Source organism: Hydra viridissima, unplaced genomic scaffold (assembly GCF_058129835.1).
Source record: "Hydra viridissima isolate aposymbiotic clone 2 unplaced genomic scaffold, HvirCarnegie_v1 scaffold_2, whole genome shotgun sequence".
NCBI classification, from domain to species: domain Eukaryota; kingdom Metazoa; phylum Cnidaria; class Hydrozoa; order Anthoathecata; family Hydridae; genus Hydra; species Hydra viridissima.
This window is the reverse complement of record NW_028324301.1, coordinates 15,117,149-15,136,203: the sequence shown is the minus strand read 5'-3', so window position 1 is coordinate 15,136,203 and position 19,055 is coordinate 15,117,149. Positions and strand designations below refer to the sequence as shown.

Genomic DNA, 19,055 nt, shown 5'->3' with positions numbered 1-19,055 from the left:
ATCTTTTAGGCACGTCTGCGGGAAAAAAGTGACTTTGAAGTTACAAAAATGGAAAAAATTTACCTTCTTTTTTGACATAGCAAAACCTCTATAAAATCCATACTATTAATCATAGACCAATAAAATTTGGTGGCAATGTACCCTATGCCAATACCAAAATTTGGGTGAAATTTTATCCCAATTCCTGCAGTATAACAGAAGTTATGGTAGTTTTAGTGTTGATTTTTTGTTGACTTTTTCACTTCCAGTGCTAAACTTTACTAATTACTGCCTATTACAAGCTCCCAGGCCTTAATGTGGGTAACACATGTGCTCTAGTTGAATATACCAACAACATTGTAAAATAAGGATTATGATGTTCTTACCAAAATTTTTGGTTTCGGGGGTCAAAACTGTTGTTCTTGAACGAGCCCTATTTACACCATATGGACCTTTTTCTATATAAAACCTTACATGACAGTACTATTAGTGTCCCATAAGCTTTCTTTTAACTAAACAACTACCTTAGAAATTAGTTGAGACATTTTAACAGATTTTTTGATGAAAATTATAAAAAAACCTTGACATTTTTTACTCTAGTAAAATTGCGCTTATTCTACACATGGATTTAGCCCTGAGGATTTGTGAGCAAAGCAAAGAAATGTGTTGAAAACCTTTTGCATGTGATTTTTAACTGGTCAACATGTATTGTGTGTTGAAAAACCCATTTCATACATAAAATCAGCTAAAAATGCTTAGAATTTCCTTTGTGTTTTGTTTTCAAAATCATTATCAAATGTACAAGTTGTAAAGTTCAATAAATTTACACTAACAGTGAATTAATTTCTAAAATTTATTCAATTCTATTCTTTTCTTGTGATATCTTCACGCTCTTTAACTTATTTGACATGACATTAAAAGCACTGGTCAGCTAACTATTCTCAAAATGAGGCAAACAAAAATTACAAAAACAATCATTTTATAATTAATCACTTACAAAGTTATAATATTATAACTAATTTTTGCTGACATTGTACCTGGAGTAACAGGGAGTGGATGACCCCCAGATGCTTTTGCTAAACGAATTGTGGCTTTTGGAGATGCTACCTTATTTTCAATCACATTGGATGCTATCTGTTCTGCAGCTTTGGGATCTAATGAAGCCAATTTTTGTATATTTTCCCTAAACTTTAACTGAGAACAATGATGTGGTAATCCCTTACCTAATGGGCTGAGGCAGGTACTGCATCTAACAGCTGGTATTTGATTCACTTTCATTTTTTCATTAGGTTCAGCTTTTTCTGGGAACCTAGACTGTCCAATTTTGCAAATCAAGCAGTCACACACATGACTGCGTGTTTTAGCTCTGACTCGGATAGATTTGAAATCAAACAACTTTGGCAAAGCAACATCCTTTCCTTCCTCTTTTCGTCTTAAAAGCAGTCATCTGTCGGCCACATTTTTGAAGGCAGAGCATGCAGACACACTTTCTGTTCTGCTCATGGTTTCTTGCCTGATTTGGCATCTTAAAGAGTCAGTGGATTGTAGCTGTGTACCTAAACAAATTGAGCTATAATATGAAATTGAAGAATATGATAGACAAACATTAAGAATTCTGGCAATGCTATGTCATTATTAACATTACTATAGGATTCTCTGTAATGTCATCATAAGAGATGCCTGGATTTATTTTGATTGGAGTTCAAGATAATGATAATCTTTAGAATCCTGCCATCTTTGATAATGTGAATTTAATACAATAACATATACGTCACATTGAGGTAGGTGTATTTCAAATAAATAACATATTGCTATATGTAGAGCTACATATTTACCTAAACCAATCCAATTACTTCAGCCTGACAATTTGTATATTATAAAAAATGAAAAACAAAACAAAATCGTTTTTTACCACAAACAACGATTTTCAAGTGAAAGGTTAAACAATTTTGGATATTTCTGCAAACGTTTCAGTTTAGTGCCACAAAAACAAAGTCTTGTTATGATGTTAACTTTTTAACGATATGAACGTCACAGCGTACAAAATCAAAGCAAAAATCAAATTAATCATGTACGCTCTTATTCAAGTGATGATGGGTTGATATTGTTAATTCTTCTTATGCAAAACCCTTTTATTTTTCTAATCATTGTTAAAACAAAAATGGAACAAGACTACAATTAAAACATGTAAAACTTTGAAACTAAATTTAAGCATATCTTATGATAGAGTAGAAAAAATATTCATTTTAAGAATAGTAAGCTGACCAGTGCTTTAAATGTTATGTCAAATAAGTTAAAGAGTGTGAAGATATCACAAGAAAAGAATAGAATTGAATAAATTTTAGAAATGAATTCACTGTTAGTGTAAATTTATTGAACTTTACCGCTTGTACATTTGATAATGATTTTGAAAACAAAACACAAAGGAAATTCTAGATATTTTTAGCTGATTTTATGTATGAAATGGGTTTTTCAACACACAATACATATTGGCCAATTAAAAATCACATGCAAAAGGTTTTCAACACATTTCTTTGCTTTGCTCACAAATCCTCAGGGCTCATTCAAGAACAACAGTTTTGACCCCCGAAACCAAAAATTTTGGTAAGAACATCATAATCCTTATTTTACAATGTTGTTGGTATATTCAACTAGAGCACATGTGTTACCCACATTAAGGCCTGGGAGCTTGTAATAGGCAGTAATTAGTAAAGTTTAGCACTGGAAGTGAAAAAGTCAACAAAAAATCAACACTAAAACTACCATAACTTCTGTTATACTGCAGGAATTGGGATAAAATTTCACCCAAATTTTGGTATTGGCATAGGGTACATTGCCACCAAATTTTATTGGTCTATGATTAATAGTATGGATTTTATAGCGGTTTTGCTATGTCAAAAAAGAAGGTAAATTTTTTCCATTTTTGTAACTTCAAAGTCACTTTTTTCCCGCAGACGTACCTAAAAGATTTCAAAATTTGCACCAGGTGACCCTGGGATGTGTACACTATCACCCCATATAAGTGGCATTCTTGGGTCAGCTAGGTTGGCAATATTGGATTTCATGATAACAGTACTCAATGTCCCGTAAGTAACGGCTCTTTGCATAGTCTTTAAAGTAAGAAACTTATCCAAAACACTTTGATATTTAAAATTCAAAATACAACGAACTATTTACAAAACTATCTTTTAATGGATAGAAAATCTTATGGAAAGTATTTCGAACATTTGTAGAACTTATTGACAATCTTTATTTTCATTTCAGACCAAAATAAAAATTAATTGCTAAAACTAATGCAGAAAGACAGAGTAAATGGAGACAATTGAATCCTATTTTAGCAAGGGAAAAAAATAAAGAATATGTTAAGAAACACCGAGAAAAGAAACGGGAAGAATACAGAAAGTTGCCAAAACATAAAAAACATAAAGCTGATACAGAAAGAAAGATTAAAGAAAGGGATAAAAAAGCTAAGTGGAGAAAAGAAACTTCAAATAAAATTAATGAAACTATTTGCTACAGGCAGCCATATAGTACACGTTCTTCTCTGTCAAGAGCTGCAAATAAAGTAAAAACAATGTTACAGCCCTCAAAGCAAACAGCCCTCAAAGCAAAAAGCAGTTATTCTAAAATTAGCTGTTGAACTAAGTTATAACTAATTTTTTATGATAATTATTTATATGCATACTTAGAAGTACCCTTCGTCAATAAAGAGAAATAATTCCCTAGGTGAATTAATGTTAATGAAAAAGTGCTTTATTTATTAATAATTTATATTATTGTGCTTTATTTATTTATATTTATAGTGCTTTATTTATTTATAATATATATTATTATTGAACAAAACATAAAGATATTAGTACATATTTGGTAACAAACTCAAATTGATATACTAATACTTTATTTTCAACAACAGAAAATAAACATTAAATCAAGTCATGGTGCTCTACCATACAACTTTTCTTTTCATTGCAACATAAATATGCTTAAAAAATGAATATTTTAACGGCGGAAGAAATTGCATTTTCTTTATGCTACACTCTGTACAGCGCACTCTTTTTAAATGAAAAGTTTCTCAGCCTAAAATCTTTAGAAATAGGAAGGCTGAACTTTTTTTTTTTTCGCAGGAGTTTAATTCTTTGATGATACTCAAGGGTGACAAATTGGTGAAATTCAAGTAAAGTGATTTTTTCGAATAGATGGCAATAAAATATTTAAAAAAGTAATATCAATAAGTCCCCAAAATATTTTATGCCGCCACTTCTTTGACGTTCGGGAGAGACCACAACTCATTCTAAGCTAATCTGCGTGATCTACACCACCTATGTTCATGTTTTAACTCTTAACAACTTTAGAACAATGCATTTGGAATGATGCAGCATCTCTCTGTTTTCTTTTTACTTTTGTACTTTCGTTTCTATGAAAATTGGAACCTAAAGTTACGGGTTTACACTATTCATCCAAGCAAAGTAACCAAAATCTAAGGAAATGATTTTTTTAAATATTAATTTTTAGGATACCTTTGCGATTTGAACGCAATGTTCAACATTGCTAGAGTATTTTCGGCTTTGAGTTTTTCAAGTAAAGGGATAAAAGTGAAAATATGAATAAGTAATTTTATGTTTTCCCCATACCTTCTGGGTTAATATTAAAACAATTTTTTCATTACGTCATTTATACATGCCAAATCTTATAAGAAATTTATTTTAATCAGCTGTGGACCATACCATACAGCCACTCTATATATAGACTTCATTGAATTTGTACTGTCTAATTGAACTTCGGCTCTTGAATGCTATCATTTATCAATCAATAGATAGTTTTCTAGTCCTTTGGTAATGCGTTTCAAAAATTTCATTTAGCTTTGTTATCATTGGTCTCAGTTTGTAAAGTTTGCTATCTGGAAAAGTTATATTATTATCATTAATATGAAGGTTTCATATATGTTATCAAATCAATCCCTTGACATTATATTTGATATCAAAGGTATTCCTAAATCAGAGCTTATTAACTAATGTTTCGTTAGTGTTCTAGACTTGGTACTTAATAGTACCGATGCACAATGAATCATCTAATACAAGCTAGGTGGACAAAAGTCATTTCAAGGAATCAATTAGTAGATAATCCCTTGATATTTCTAAACACTCCCTAGAGAAAAAATCCAAGTATTAATTAGTGCACATATTTTTAAATATTGAGTTGTTAGCGCTTCAGCGACGCTCAAAGAAAAATATTTTTGTTGTTAAATTTGTTGCAATTTTGCAGTGTAGGAATAGTTTATAGAAAACTTATAATGAATAATAATTACGACTGTTGCGATGAATTTTACTTTAGAGGGTATGTACTTTGTATTTTATCAAAAATTTATTTCAAATAAGTGACATAACTAGTGTTCTGTAGATTTTAAAAACACTATATAAAAATTGTTAATTGTTTTTCGTTTTTTAATTTTCAAAGCAAGTAACTAATTTTATCCCCATATATCCAGGCTAATTTTTTTACATAGAATAACCACAACCTGTGTTTAGATATAAAAATTTTGCTGTCCAGATCTGCCCGTTTAAATTTTGTAGAATTTTTTTCAGACCGAGTGTATTCTATTATAAAATTAGAATTATTTAAAGAATGACGAAAACAAAGGGAGAACGAAATTCTCTTCTTTGGTAATTTTTTGCTGAAAGAATGTAGTACAAAATGTGACTTGCAAAAAAAAATACCATTAAAAGTTACAAGCATATCCGCTAAATTTGCAGAAAAGTGGAATGCAGCCAATAGAACTATGAATAACTTTTTAAATGAAAATAAAAGTTGGTTAGAGGGCAATAGTTTAGAATTTAAAATAAGTTTTTATCGGACCAGTGCTTCCACAACATCTGAAGGAAGTCGGCCTCAAGGTCGGCCCAAAAAAAACTTTGAAGACTCGTCTATAAAAATCAAAAGACGTAGAGTTGTAGATTTAGTGCAATCGCGGAGCCAGTGAACTAACTACATTTACTGAAATAACATATTTATCGGGTCAAAGAGGCGTTGCTACTTCTATTAGAAAAAGTGCAGAAACACTAAAATAAAGAAAATCTAAAGACGTGATTTGTGGTAGCAGACAATTGAGTAGCGATGAGACATTAGCTTATTATGTAGATTCCAAGTGTACTAGTCACTCTTATAAACAAAAAAGAAAGTGGTCTCTGAAAGCGGGACATGAAGTATTTCCGTCTTACCATAATTTATGTTAATCCAAAAAGTCGTGTTACCCTCCAGAAGACTTTATTTCTGTCTCAGAAACGCGGGCTGAAATTAAGCTTCAAGCCATATTGAATAAAACTACGAACGGTTAATAGCAGCACAAAGTCAATTTCTCAAAAATGAATCTTCTAAATCGTCACTTACATTAATAAGTAAATGGGGATGTGACGGAAGTTCTGGCAATAGTACCTACAAACAAAGATTAGAGAACTTCGATACTAATATATGATAATATAATATAATAATGAGTTTCTGTTTGTATTTGCATTTGTCCCATTGAGATTGACTGATGATTGTCATAGTATTATTTGGTAAAATCCCCGGCTATCATCAACACTTTATTGCCGACCAATTAAATTAATTTTTTCAAAAGAAACTCATGAATTAACTTTAATAGAAACTAACAAAGTTTTGAAAGAAATATGTGAACTTATTCCAACAGTGTACTGTTGGTGAATTTAAACTTATTGCGAAATACTATCTGTTACTTACGATGACAGACGGAAAAGTATGCAATGCTTTAACTGACACGCGTTCAACACAAAAATGTTATATCTGTGGTGTTACTCCAAACCCAGATAACACATGGACGTCGGCTCGATGTCTTGCCGACATGTTTTATATCAGAATAAGATCGGCATCGTTTTACTTCATTGGCCCGATGTCGGTCTGACAAATAAAATAAATTAACTTATGTTCCATCGGAAAACATTATCGGCTTGATGTCTGCGAATGCACCATAAAATGACTTGTTCTGTGAATGTTTATAATGCGCAGGCGTAATGATACTAAACGTGCGCAAATGGTCACATTTCTTGTCTTAAAGTTTTTAAAGAGTTGAACTTTGATTAATATATATATATATATATATATATATATATATATATAGTGTATAAAAAAGTATGTAATAAATGCTGTTATGTAATAAAATTACGACACAAATTGCATACAAATATTGTATGCAAAGTTGATTAGGTTTGTATTCTGGTTTTGTCAACAGATTTAAGTTTGTGATTTAATTAAGATTGTAAATTTAAAAATGTTGACGATTGAGTGCTGAATGAAACATATAAAAGTACAAAAAAGATGTATTCAAACTTTTTAGATTTGATTTAACTTAAAATGAAAAACAAATTATATTTAGATGATATAGTTATAGATAAATGAAGAGGATTTATTTTAGCAATAATTACAAAGCTTCAATAAAATTCCCATTTTTTATCTTTGAGATGTTACTTTTGTTTATTCTTCCAGGGATGCAAAGCGTGCAAAAAACCTACAACAAATGAAGCAAAAAATGCATAATACGAAATATCTAAAATTAGCACAATTTGATATATAACACACACACACACACACACACACACACACACACACACACACACACACACACACACACACACACACACACACACACACACACATACATATATATCAACTTAAGCTATTTTTCGATATTTTGTTTGAATGTATTTTTTACTAACTTTTGAATTAAACAAATATAAGTGTGTGTGCTTTTACAATATTTTTGTATTTAGTTCTTTTAACGAAGGAATTAATATTTTTTTCTTTATTTCAATTTTATTTATTTTTACTTAAAGTTTATATAATAAACTTTTTTTTGCCATGTCTACAGTTTTAAAAAGTAATATATAAATGACAAAAATATAAGTAAATAATAATCCTATAAACATACAATACTTTATACAACAAACAATCTATATTAAATGTATTATATAGTTATAATTACTTATTTTAATAATATGCCTATTGCTTTCTTATTCGATTGAGTCTATCAAATATACCTTTATTGGTATACCTTACTATAGAATATATTTTATACATCTCATATATAACTTACTTGTATTTTTTCCGGACAGTTCCTGATCGGCTATTCATCAGCTTATTCATCATAACAAGCTAAATTGCTAATGTCATTTTTACGTCTTTGCTTACGTCCTACCGATGAGCAGCCGCCCATCAAAAATACATAAAATTTACATCTGTAGCCGATTAAATGCGGACCTCGCGTCGATACCGGGCCGATGCTAGTGTGTTATCTGGGAAAATGATGAATGGTGAACTAAAAGACATGGTTGATAAAAAAATAAAATTACAGTTTTGGTTTGTCTACCTTGCATGCTTGGATCCGTACCTTTGAATGCTTGCTATACATTAGCCACCGCTTGAATATAAAAAAGTGGCAAGCTAGAAGCAATGAGGATAAGTGTCATATCAAACAGCGTTCGGAAGAAATCAAACAAAAGTTTAAAAAACAAATGGGACTTATTGTAGACAAACCAAAACCTCGTTATGGCAATACAAATGATGGCAACACAGCTCGCAGGTTTTTTCTAAATCCAGAAAAGAGCGTAGAGATCACAAGATTAGACGCCGAACTAATGAGAAAATTTATTGTTTTATCAAGAACGCAATCTTCTGGCCATGAAATCGATTGCGTCAAAATTGAAAAATTTTGTTCTGAAAGTAGAAATTTATATTTAGATTTGTATTCGTGGTATTGCATGCCTGTAACAGTGCACAAAATTTGATGCATAGTATTGAAGTTATAAAGTCGTGTCTTTTTTCAATTGGCCAGCTCTCGGAAGAATCTCAAGAAGAACAAAATAAAGATTGCAGAAGATTTCGAGAGCATCATACAAGGAAAAATTCACGTATTTCTACAAATATAGATTTGCTGAATATGCTCTTAATAACATCTGACCCTGTTATCATCTCACTTAGAAAACTGCCAGCAAAAATATGCAAAAAATTGCCAGAGGAGGTTTTGAATTTGATTGTCCTACTTCCAAAAATAGAAAATTGTAATTTGTCCGATGAATTATTAAATGTTTCAAATAATGAGTCTTCTGAAGATTCAAGCGTTTAGTGTTCGGAAGAGTCAAATGGTGATTTTTCTGATAACTGAATGTAACTTTTGTTGTGTAACTTTATGTATCCTTGTTTTTTAAATATATTTTTTATTTCGCACTTCAATTTTTATTATCATAGTTGTCGCTGCTATGAGGAAGAGGATGGGGTGCCCCATCGCTCTCCCCCTCCCCCTTCCCTCCTCCTCCCCCCCCCCCCCCAACCACCAAAAAAAAAGACTTAAGATATTAAACCCTAGGTAATTCAATAAAACAGCAAAGTATTATTTATTTCAAACAATCATGACCAGAAAAATCGAATTGGTGAAGAAAATGTTTTTGTCCAGCTAACTTGTATTAGACGATTCACTGTGCGGTGGGTAATGACATGCATAAACATACTCACCATGATTTTAAATTACTTTTAAAATAGTGGCACTTTTAAGTATCCAACGACGACAAAGAGTTAAAATCAAATTTTAGAAAACTTTAAACCATTGAATTTATTAAAAACTGTAAGGCTTCCAGCTTTTACCATGACTTCGTAAGTAAGTTTAAATTGAGCATAACTGTTAATTACTATAATGGACTTAAGCCAGTATAAGATTTCAATCTTATCCTGTAATAAAGTAATATAGTATGTATAAACCCACATAAGTTATAGTAACTAATATAAGTTACAATTCCACTATAAATTTCTAAACGTTAAAAAATATACTTAACAAAAATCATTGCAAACAACTTTTTGCATTTTAGAAGACGTTAATTCCAATATCATACAAAATGTAAATTGCTACAACATGCATTACATATTAGCTATGAAATACTTAAGTAAATTTCAAATTTTGTACCAATACTTAATAAAATACACTTCTCATTAAGATACTTAAATATTTTTTTTTTTGTAATCAGTCTTTTAAAACGAACAATTCAAATGTAAAGAGAAGAAAACTCATTTATCTTAAAAGGAAACTTTTAAGATAAAGGAGTTTTGGTTGTTTTAATAGAGATCTCTGTGAAACCAGCAGGCTCACTTCTTATATAGACAAAATTATTTTTCTAAGCAGCTCCAGACTCAACCTTTTCGATACGCTCTATACCAGCTAAAATCTTTATGCACTGTGGCAACTTTGCCAACATATTCATTTAAAAATAAACTTTTGGTTTAATTTTTTTATAGCTTTAAAAGTATGAACCTCGCTTTTCAGGTAAAGTCAAATAAATTGGTTAAGAAACCAAAACAAAAAATTACGGTCAATTTGATCAAATCTTACAGCACTTTACTAAAGGTATTGGTAATAATACAATTATTGAAGTCAATTTTTTTAACTTTGAATGCTCTTTGGTTGTAATTTTTTTGATTTTTCACTGAATTTAATTTGCCAAAGTAAGTTATTCGTTACTAATCCGGTACGAACCTTTCGGAAAAGGGCAGTCCGCTCCATTTATGCAAACGGGTGGTTAAATTTTATACGGAACTACTAGTAGTCACGTGATCAATATTTAGTTTTGCGTTCTCTAAAAGATTAGACTAAATAGGTTTATGTCAGTCTGAAGGTTCGGAATTTACGATCTCAAAATATGTGAAAGCATAATTTCTGCGTAGATAAATCCTACTACATTCCAACAACTTACTAAATACGTTACTAGTGCCTAGTTAATTTTCGTTAGAACATAACTAACCGGCGGTCTAAACAAATAAACAGATGGAATTTAACTATTTACAGTCTAGCTTATATAGTAATATTATCAGTATACATTACCTAAGAGTAATAACATATACCAATATGTTAAACTACAAGAACTAAAGCTTAGACTTACTTATTCGTGTAGATATAAAGATGCTTCTAACAACATAAATATTTAAAATTGCATAAGTACTCACACATACTAGATATATTTAAACATCTGTTCAGTATAATTTACATTTTTGACTCTGTGTTTTAAATATAGATTAATAAGATATGCTTGAAGAAGTGGATGCTGACAATAAATGCTCATCTGATGAATCTAATGATGATAATGAAGATCAGTCTTCAAAAAATACGATGTTAAAGAAATGTAAATCTGATGGTGGGATGACATGGGCTGAAGCTGCAGAAAAGGTGTTTTTTACTGTCTACAACTTTCGTTGTTTAAAAATATTCCATATTTTGTATGATAGTTTTTTTTTGTTTTGTTTTTTAATATCTAGAACTTTTTCAACATTTGGATTTAAAACTGAATCATAATATAAATCTACATTTATTAACTTAATTACCAAAAGTCTATCAGGTTATGTTTCTTCAGTAATAACTTTACTATCTTGTTCTCATTAGTTCTAAAATCTTTTGTTGTATTGACATGGATAACATTAGAAATATTACTGCATATTTATTTGGAATTATAAAGTAAATATATAGCACTACATCTAATAATCCTTAGGTATCATAATGACAATAAAACATTAAAAAAAAAAAAAGTCAACAAAAAGTATAAAAGTTACATGAATATATAAGGAGTTTTTTCTTTTTCTGTTTCTAAACAAATTAATCATTTGGCACTAAAAGTGTAGCAATATTCTTTTTTATTTAGTTAGTTAAAACAGAAATAAATTGTTTTTAAAAACTTCAAAGTTATTTAACTTACAGTCAGCTTTATAACTTGATTTTACAAGTAATAATAAAAGTTTTAAAAAGAATTTGAAATGAGCTTCTATAAACACAAGATGGTTGAAGTTTTAAAAGTTCAAGGAACTTTTCTATTGTTGAAAAATAACAAAACATGTTCATTTATATACAAAGAAATTTTTTCAATATTGAAAATAAAGTAAACTTTTATATAGTATATGAAATATAAATGAACTACCCAACTATTTTGCAAGAGACTGCTATCTGCAACATGATGAAAAGTTCCCAATCTGCGGTAGGCTAGAGATGAGTTATGTACAGTACTAAACATGCTGTGGGTAAAAGAATGTATCAAGATTTTGTTGGAAAATCGAATTGAAGTGAAAAATGTATGTTTTCTCACCAAACAATCAGTAGTAATTTTGACAACATTTATCCTTTTCAATAGTGATCTTCAGAATGCCTTAATAGATTCTGAATATTCCTCCTGTACCATTTTCCGCAGTTGCATTATTTTGTTGATAAAAAAAGATTATGGTTTTGTAGCTGTCCATTGACAAAAATGCAAAGGTTTCTGTCATCGCCAAATTACCACCTCTAATTGATAAAGTGCATTTAAGGGTTCTTGAGTTATTGTGTTTAAACCCCTTAGTTTCTTGAGATTACAAAAATGCTGTAAATACAAATAAGATGATAATAATTGGTTATCATTATTAAGTTTTTAGTCTTATTTAATTGCTAACCAAAACAGGTTTTTCCTGTGGACCTAACAGACAAATCAACATCAACAACAATAAAATATGTTTACAGTAATGAAGCACAAAATAAATGAAATAATTTTGTACTATAAAGAACATTGATAGCCCAGTATAAAATAAGAAAGTTCAAAAAGTTATTTAAAAGTATCCTAGGATAAAAATAGAATAAAAATAACTTTTTTATTTCAAAAAAGCACCTTATAGTATTTCTCATCTAAGCACTTTTCTATTTTCACAAATGGTAGTGCCTATGACCAACAGAGCAGTTTGGGTGTTTGAAAATAGCATCCTTATTCAGTTTAAGATTAGCAATAATAATAATAAAATTGTTAAAAGAGAAAAAAACAGATCTCATTAGAAATCAAACGTTTTGAAATTGCTTGCATTATTATTGCTATATATTTATATTATTATTTATACTAAAGCTTAAATCTTTAGGTATTATCAAATTTTGATTACCCTTTACCACACAAAGATATCTTAAAACATATACAAGAAGGTAACTTGAAACAAATTGGGCGCGGTCATTCTGCTCCCCTTGCCGTTCTAAACTCAATGTTAAATTCACACTCTCGTGGGCCTGGTGCTGTTTTCTATCGTGCTGAAGGATCAGCATGTTTTGGATTAAATGTAGGTAAATAGAGATTTTGGGTGATACCAAAAATACCATATAATCTTTAAAGTTTAAAATAAAACAAAAAAAAATATTTAAAAAAAATAAATATAAAATCTACACCAGTGTGAAGCAAAAAGGTTTTCTTTTTGAATTTTACTTTATAAAAATTTATTTATTTTTATTCTTCAGAAAAATAGGACCAAGGCATCTCAAGTAAATGCAAAAACCTCATCTTTGGATGTTCAATCTTCATCATCAAGAAGAAACAGTGCTCTAATAACATTTGATTCTTTGAGATCTACAAAAACCTTTGCTGAATTTAGTAAGTAAAACATATCTTAAAATACTTTTCTGATTTAATGTCATTTCTAAAAACAATATTAGGTGTAATATTTCATTCTAAAATAGTTAATGATATTTTATTTTAAAATATAGTTAAAATGGTATCTCATTATAAAATGGTATCATCAATATAACTAAAAAGATTTTTTTTTTTTTTTTTTTTACATAAAATTGATTCAGAAAGAAATAGTTTAACTTAATTCTCTAAAAATAATTTGTTAAAGTAAATTCCTGAAATGCTTAAAAAAGGATAGAAAATTAATCAGCTTTAAGAATAAATTTGTAATTTTGTCTCTTACATTTACTGGGCTATAAGTTCAATAGTTAACTGAGTCATTTTCTAATGAAATTTAAAATATGAAAAATAAATTAACAGTTTACAGTTTTTTTTTTTAGAAAAAGAACAAGAAGAAAAGCAACAGAAATACAATCCACCTCGTGCATTAAAGTTACCTGGTGAACTTAGTAAGCCATCTGCATCTCATCCTAAAAAACAACTTATCCCACCTGGTAATGAATATGATCCCTTAAGGCGATCCATTAGTTCTCCTATTCTCGGCAGTCTATCAAAAGAAGCTTATGACAGGTTAAAACAGTATCCACAGCACAGGAGAATGGGCCCAACTACATCTGCACTAGTTCGACCTGCCCCACCTTTTTCAAGACCTCCCCCAGGAGCTGCCTTGAGGGTCATGCCACCTAAAAAAAGGGTAAAGTTAGAAGATGATAATGATGAAGAATTAAATAGTACTCAGACAGTGCCTAAAAAGTCTGAACAAATAAAGAAAGAACAGAATAAAGTTGACCTTAAAAAGGTAGTTTTGTATTTATCTTTTAACTTTCTTTATTTTGATTAGAAATTTCATCCAAATTTCTTTTTTAAAAGTAGAAGATCTTAGATTTTTCATCAGACCACTTTTTCCACATCAAGTTCACATGGTTTTTTTTTTTTATCTGTCTGTTTATACTTTCATATATAGAACTGTTAAAAGATTTTTATTTTAAAAGTTTACCATAATCTCTATACTCTAAGTTATCTTCTACACTGAGAAATAAGATGAAATTTTGTTTGGCTTGAAAAAATTGCAAAAAAAAGGCTTAAATAAGAATTTTATATAAATTTCTGTGCTAATTTATGTTACATAATTGTTAGTAAGTTTTTACCATATTTGTTGGTTTTTAAAGTTTGAGGACTTTTCTTCAATACTGCATCAGTAGCATATTTAGCAAAGTAACAAAAACATTAGTAGCATATTTAGCAAATGAATAACTTTAGACAAAACATTTCAGAAACATGAAAAATTTATATAGTATATATTTTTTTCACCATCTTATGGAAATTCATGTATTTTTAAGCTTTTAATTTTAATTGTGCATTTTTTTTCAAATGACAACAAAACTAATTTATTTGGTAGATTGAAAAACCTGTTCGGAAAGAGTCAATCAAGTTGGAAAATGTCCAAAAAAATCTGCTATCTACTAGTCAGAAATTAACTTCAAAACCTGAAGCTCTTCAAAAAATGCCTGCAAAGAATGCGATACTTCATAAATATACACAAAGGCAACAGACTAAGTCTTTACAAAAATCACATACATCGCACACTCAGATAATAGCAAAAAACAAGGTTATTTTTTGATTAATTTATGAACAGCCATAGAGAGTATTTTACTGTTTTTAAATGGAGGCTAACTTTCTAAAACTTTTGTAGTTTAAAATAGTCACTTTCAATTTAAGCTACTTTTTTCATTTTGATTGTGAGAATTATTGTTAGTTTTTCTCCTGTAGAAAAAATTTCATTCGAAGCAAGTTCAGCGTTCACAAATAATTCAGCGTTCATCATTGCGTGCCACCATCTTACCTTTATCTAAACAGCAGGAGTATGTTCCAGCTACATCAGAATCTGCAAACAAGTTGCCATCTTTTCTAGGAGTAAAGGTATATTGGTATATTTATTTATTTTAAAAAAAGAAATGATGTAATATTTGTAATATTTTGATCATTTTTACTTGCAATAAAAAAGCTAGAAGGTTTAGTGAATTACCATTTTTCTTAGAAACGACCTTTAAGTTATCTTTTAGATTTCATCATTGATGCTGGTATGTTTTTTTATTTTAGTTCAAGAGAATGAAAAAAGCCAATCTTGGTATGCTTCTTTTTTTAAAAAAAAAAAACCTTTTGAAATTTTGAACTTTATGTTAAATGTATCATTTGCAAAATTCTAAATTTTAAAATCTTTGTCTTTAACTTTTTTGGTAATTAAAGTTGTTTTGATTTGGAACCGTAAACTTGCGACTTTTTGTCTAACAAGTCTTAAGATTTCACAAATCATGTGATTACCAAAGTATGTCAATAATACAAATGCTATTCATTATTTATATTACAACTTATGCATATATAGATTTTAAGTTTTTTTTTAAGTGCTTGTTACTTAATATTGGTCTATTGAATTAAATATATTCCATCATATATGTATATTGGGTTGTTTTGTAACTAATTTTTTTTTTCATAAATATTTTTTTAACAATTTTTCTGAAAATTAGTAAAATTCAAATTTTCATCAAGATCTTGTTCTGGAAGTTCTGAAATTACAGATTATGACAATCAAATTAAGACATTGGTAGAAACAAATAACAAATTCCTCAGCAAAAGTATTCAGCTTTTTTGCCAATAAGGACAAGAAATTTCATGAGCTTCAAACTATTTTATTAAAAGAAAATGTTACCAAAGGTGTTGGAACAAAATGGTTCTGAAAATTATATATATAAATAAGTACATAAATAAGTCAAAAGTTTGAAGAGAAAAAAAAAACGTTATTTAAAGAAAACATAAAACATAATTTGTTTTTCAGCAACCAATAAAAGTTAAACTTATCAATTTGAAATATCTTATTTATTGAAGCTCAGCCTGAATTCTTTATGATTTTTTCGGTTCATTTAATCTTTAGCTGACCAAATTAAGAGAAGTAAAGAAGGTAAACTTGACTTGATGACACCCGATTCAATTCTAACATCAATCCATTTGAAGGTGCGTTAACTCTAGTAGAAGTGCTGTTGTTATCATTCAGAACAGAAGAATATTTTTGTCATTTACACAAGTAAATGGCCAAAAGAATTTGCTATTTTTTAAAAAATAAATTAAAATATATGACAATCTCTGTCTGTCATATACTGAAATGAAATTTAAGTTTAATTTTTTAGGAACATTATCTATTGGAATTTTAGTATTAGAATTAGAATTAAAATTTGTATGTAGAAGCAAAAATTACTCTAAATGTAGAAGCAAAAGTAATTTACTCTAATTTATTCTAATAATAAGTTGTTTTATGATAATGATAATTAAAATGGTGTTTGAATGACTTAAAATAGGATTGCATCAACGAAAAAACATTCAACTCTTTACCACCTGCATACCAGTACCAACTACTTATGCTGTTACCCGAAGTGGATAGAAAAATCGACAAAGATGGTGCTCTTAGGTATTTAAATGCTCTTTTTTAACATTAGAAAATATTTTTCCTAATTTTTGAGATAAAAACCTGTTTTCATCAACTTTGACTTACATATACGTTGTAAGAATATTTTAAAATTCTCTTATTTTAAAGAAAATGTGCATTAACAATATGTGAAATGTGAACATTATGTTTCCATTTTAATCAATTTAGACTCTCACCACATGCATTAACAAATGCGTTTTTTACAAGAGCTTGTCAAGATTACAAAGATAAGCTTTTAGATGGTTTGTTACTATTTGTTTCATTAAAACAAAAAAATTTCTATGTTCGGTTTTTATTAAAGTTTCTCACTATAAAAAGGCTACATTTTGTTTAAAAATTATAATTTAATTAGATGATGCCCTATCAATGATTTTCTCAATGGATATTTTATAATTATTTTTCGTTCACCAAATTACCCGCCTGCGTTTGATTTAAAGAAAATTATATTGGAAAATTAATAATACTGAAATGTCAAATATGCGACGAACAAAATCATTGTTATGATTTTATTTTTCACAGGTGAATTTAACTCTGATATTTTACAACGAGCAAAGAACGAGGTTCGTCTTCAAACAAAGCTTGACCCCTGGAAAGTACGATTTTTTTTCACGATTTACTTAGAACTGTCCAATCACTGTTTAGCAATCTCATTTTTTTTTTTTTTTTTTTTCTTCTTTTAATTTAGGTGAGGTTTTTCGAACCTGTGTACGGTTCTTCGTAAGTCATTCAAATTCACCGTTTGTTGCTTTTCATCTTAAATTAAATTGTAATGTTTTAATTGATTTTTAGTGTCATGATCTTGTTTAGATCTTCAAATAATGATGTGAGCATTGATGCTCCTCCTCTTTTGCAACCTGTAGAATCGTCATGGGTTACTTTTTTAAAATTTGCAGAAAATTCTACTGCTGACTTTGATGAAGCTTTAAAGAAGATTCAGGTGCTGCTTGATTTATGATTATTGTTTCTTTTCTTGTGTATTATGCGTTCACTTTGCAATTATCCACTTGTGTTAAAGTACATGCATCATCAGTTTTCAAGTGCGCAATAAAAATGCATTTGACAATTGTTTCGAATAAATTTTGAATATTTTTCTTTATTATTTTTGCATTTTTTAGCGTTTTTTATACTTTTCTGCCTATGGGACTTTTTTTAGTCGGAAGTTAAAAAAGATGCCGAAACTTTTCATAATGAATATAGAGAAAAGCAAGAAAAAGAAGACCGTGATTGGCTGTTGCCGAAATCTGCTATTAAAGAGCGTTCTAACTATTCCCGTACAAGTTCGCGTCACTTAAATATGCTTTCGCCCCTTTCTCTAAAATCTAAAACAGTTACTGAAGATTTTATGAAAAGTAGGAGGGCTTTAAAAAAAGCTCAGTTATTGCAGCGCAAAAAATTCGACAAGCAACTAAAAGACGCAAAAGCGAAAATTGTTGAAGATGCACGTTGTGGTTCTCTGAAGGTAGAGAATTTAAAAGTAAAAAAACTTAATGAAAATAATATAAATGATACAAATAATGCTGAAAAAACTCTTTCATCGATTGATCTTCTAGCAAGAAATGGTATATTGACATGTCCTCCGGAGGACGATTGTAACCTCGACTTAACTGTAGACCGCATAATTAAACTAAATGGTCTATCTGAAGACGATAGCAAAACGGTAATATCAGAAAATATAACAAAACAAAACGCTGGTACTTTAGATCTGTGCGATAACTCTGTTTTAAGACATTTAATTCATAAAAAAAACGAAGTCAAATCAACACCGAAGCTAAAAAATACACGTCGAAAAGCCGTAAAAGGGCCATTCAAGTCAGAAATTACTCGGATATTGCACGGACCGGCCAGTTTTGGAACGAACGATGAAGGAAAGTGCTCTTGTAACTTAAGCGCTATGGCCGTTTGCATGCGATGTGGTTCATTTTGGCACGGAGAGAGTTTAGACAGTGAAAATAACTGTGTTTTATGTACTTCGTGATCTTTAGGCAAAGAGGGATGTTTTTTAATATTTAAATTATATTCGTAGTATTTTCATCGTAATTAAACACTTTGTTGTGAATATTTTGTATTGTTACAAAACAACCTCTGAATTCGTAAACAAAAAATCTGTCAATGTTTTTTATGTTTATAAAAAAACATTCAAAACAAAA

General features: G+C 29.4%; 1 protein-coding gene across 2 annotated transcripts; it reads left to right on the top strand.

Annotated features, from left to right (window-relative positions):
* The first annotated feature begins 11,012 nt into the window (after positions 1–11,012).
* Positions 11,013–19,055, top strand: LOC145186952 (uncharacterized). 2 transcript variants are annotated; one of them, XM_080063259.2, is made up of 14 exons: positions 11,013–11,194; positions 12,895–13,086; positions 13,262–13,394; positions 13,811–14,229; positions 14,830–15,039; positions 15,201–15,350; positions 15,531–15,558; positions 16,360–16,439; positions 16,781–16,890; positions 17,077–17,150; positions 17,428–17,501; positions 17,594–17,625; positions 17,716–17,845; positions 18,062–19,055. In XM_080063259.2, exons 1-14 carry the CDS (start codon positions 11,054–11,056, stop codon positions 18,881–18,883), a joined length of 2,595 nt encoding a protein of 864 aa, XP_079919385.2. In that variant the 5' UTR covers positions 11,013–11,053; the 3' UTR covers positions 18,884–19,055. The 2 variants fall into 2 exon arrangements, with proteins under 2 accessions (XP_079919385.2, XP_079919392.2); XM_080063266.2 differs by lacking the exon at positions 12,895–13,086.